General features: G+C 33.2%; 1 protein-coding gene across 1 annotated transcript in view; it reads right to left on the reverse strand.

Annotated features, from left to right (window-relative positions):
• LOC130231468 (inactive ubiquitin carboxyl-terminal hydrolase 53) overlaps positions 1 to 2,500 on the reverse strand; it is an 88,890-nt gene that overhangs the window by 65,235 nt on the left and 21,155 nt on the right. Inside the window, exons 2-3 of the mRNA XM_056460801.1 lie at positions 1,195 to 1,428; positions 926 to 1,091 (exon numbers count right to left, since the gene is read on the reverse strand). Coding sequence (XP_056316776.1) covers positions 926 to 1,069 — 144 coding nt within the window. The 5' untranslated portion in view covers positions 1,070 to 1,091; positions 1,195 to 1,428. The remainder of the gene's footprint in view (positions 1 to 925; positions 1,092 to 1,194; positions 1,429 to 2,500) is intronic.

The following is a 2,500-nucleotide window of genomic DNA, read 5'->3' on the forward strand; positions in this document are numbered from 1 at the left end:
CATTCATACACTACGGACAATTTAGCCTTCCCAATTCACCTGTACCGCATGTCTTTGGACTGTGGGGGAAACCAGAGCACCCAGAGGAAACCCACGTGAATGTGGGAAGAACATGCAAACGCCACACAGAAGGCTAAACAAGTATTGACAGAAAACACCATTAATAACCCACAAATTAATAACCAAAACCTTAAAAGAAACCTACCACAACTTCTTCAGTCATCATTATATTTTACAGCAAAGCCTAAATGCGATCTCTCTGTGATCGTTACAAATTTAGGATTAATCTACCAGTAAAAAAAAATGCATTAATCCGCAAGTCACGCGTGTTCCGAACCGTCTGTTGTGATCCATACGAATCATGGATCAACCCCGATCCGTTACACCCCTAGTGCAGCCCTGATATGAACATTTCATAACATGATTATAGTGACTAAAATTTATCACGGTCTTGTGAAAAATGACTTAAACATGTTCAAAAATAAATGCCATACACAATTAAGGCATTCCACCAAATTTTGCATCTGAAAATGAACAAAAAACGAACCAAATTTGCAGCCTTGAGCGGTTTTGTGGCAAACAACATAAACAAGGATCTGTGCATTTTCATATTCCTATTTGAATCATTTCATGTACATCGTTTTACTTGTGTGTGTGTGTGTGTGTGTGTGTGTGTGTGTGTGTGTGTGTGTGTGTGTGTGTGTGTGTGTGTGTGTGTGTGTGTGTGTGTGTGTGTGTGTGTGTGTGTGTGTTGTTTATAACATTTGATTTTCTTATTTGAGGTATTGTTTGTTTTACCTGCACTTGAAAAACTACATTGTATGGATTCATGTTGACCTTGTTTTTCGCAAACGTTTTTGCATAAAGCTGCTTTATAAATCCAGAAAGACTTGTGGGGTCCTTGAGCATTGGTTTAAACCTGTACCTGCACTGCACTGTTGAGGAAGCAGCTGTTCTGTCCTGGTTCATTTAGTAGTCCCTTGGTAGGAGCCAAGGACAGCATAGATCCCGGCTGGTAAGACCTGGTGAGATTGCCACCCGGCCTCCTGAAGAACTTGACCCATGCCATTGGATTTAGGGTGTCTGCCGTCCTGCTGATGAAGAGGAGCAAGTTAAACCAGTTTGAAGTGTGTTTTCATGACTGGTTAACTTGAAGTTCATTAAATAAAAGCGTTTATTTTTTTTGCCACTGACCTGTATGTAAGAGGTCTCTTAATGCGTGGATCCCCGACAGGACGGTTTGATCATTCCCTGAATTGTGCTGGGGAATTGGGAGGGCTGTTGGCGGGTACTGTGGCCATCAGGCCTCTAGTGACGCGCAGCATAGTTATGAAGGTGTCAGCCGGAATCAGTCAACCTTTAAAGGGTCGTCCATGTTTCAGACGCTGCTCTTGGAGGAGTTCAGCCTTAGGAATAATAGGATTCACTCTGTGGAGAGAAGCAAAGCAATGCATCAATTCGTAAAAATAATTAATCCGATTGATCACATACAGTTGAAAGCAAATTTATTAGATCTCCTTTGAAGTTAACACATTTATATTGTTTCCAAGTGCTGTTTAAAAGAGACTTTATAAAATTTATATATTATATATTATATATTATATATTATTAATTTATATATTTATATATTAGATAAAATTACATCTAAATTTGTTAGTTGAATAATAACATTGAAAGACAATGTTTTAACAGGGCTAATAATATTGAGCAATAAATTAATTAATTAGAAAATTATATTGGATATAATTTGTACATTATATTATATATAGATATTGACCAATAAATAAATAAATAAAATGAATTAATTAAAAAATTATATTGGATATATATTGTACATTATATTATATACAGATATTGACCAATAAATTAATAAATAAAATTATTTAAAAAATTATATTGGATATAATTTGTACATTATATTATATATAGATGTTGACCAACAAATTAATAAATACAATTAATTAATTAATTTAAAAATTATATTGGGTATAATTTGTGCATTATATTATTTATAGATTAAATAATAACTAACATTACATTAAATTTGTTTGTTAAAGAATAACATCAAAAGACAATTTCTTAAGGTGGCTAACAATATTGACCAATAAATAAATAAATAAATAAATAAATAAATAAATAAATAAACTCAGTTATTCTTTTTTTTAAAAACTCTATTGAATATAATTTTACCATTATATTGTTCATAGAATAAATAACAAATTACATTAAAGGAAAATTTGATTGTTAAATAACGTCAAAAGACTATAATTAAGGGGGCTAATAATAAGGACCAATATTGACAATTTTTTTTAAATTGATTTTGTTTCAATCAAACAAAATAAATTAAATAATCGGCTAACCATGACAGCCACTGCCAACAATGCAGAAACATCATTAAACCTTCCCTTTGAATTAGCAACAGGAGGTGTGGCTAAACATTCAAAACTGTGCAAAAGTCAGTAGGTCAGCTCATCCAGCTGCTATTGCTGCACTCACTGTT

The sequence above is a fragment of the Danio aesculapii genome, chromosome 7 (assembly GCF_903798145.1).
Source record: "Danio aesculapii chromosome 7, fDanAes4.1, whole genome shotgun sequence".
NCBI lineage: Eukaryota > Metazoa > Chordata > Actinopteri > Cypriniformes > Danionidae > Danio > Danio aesculapii.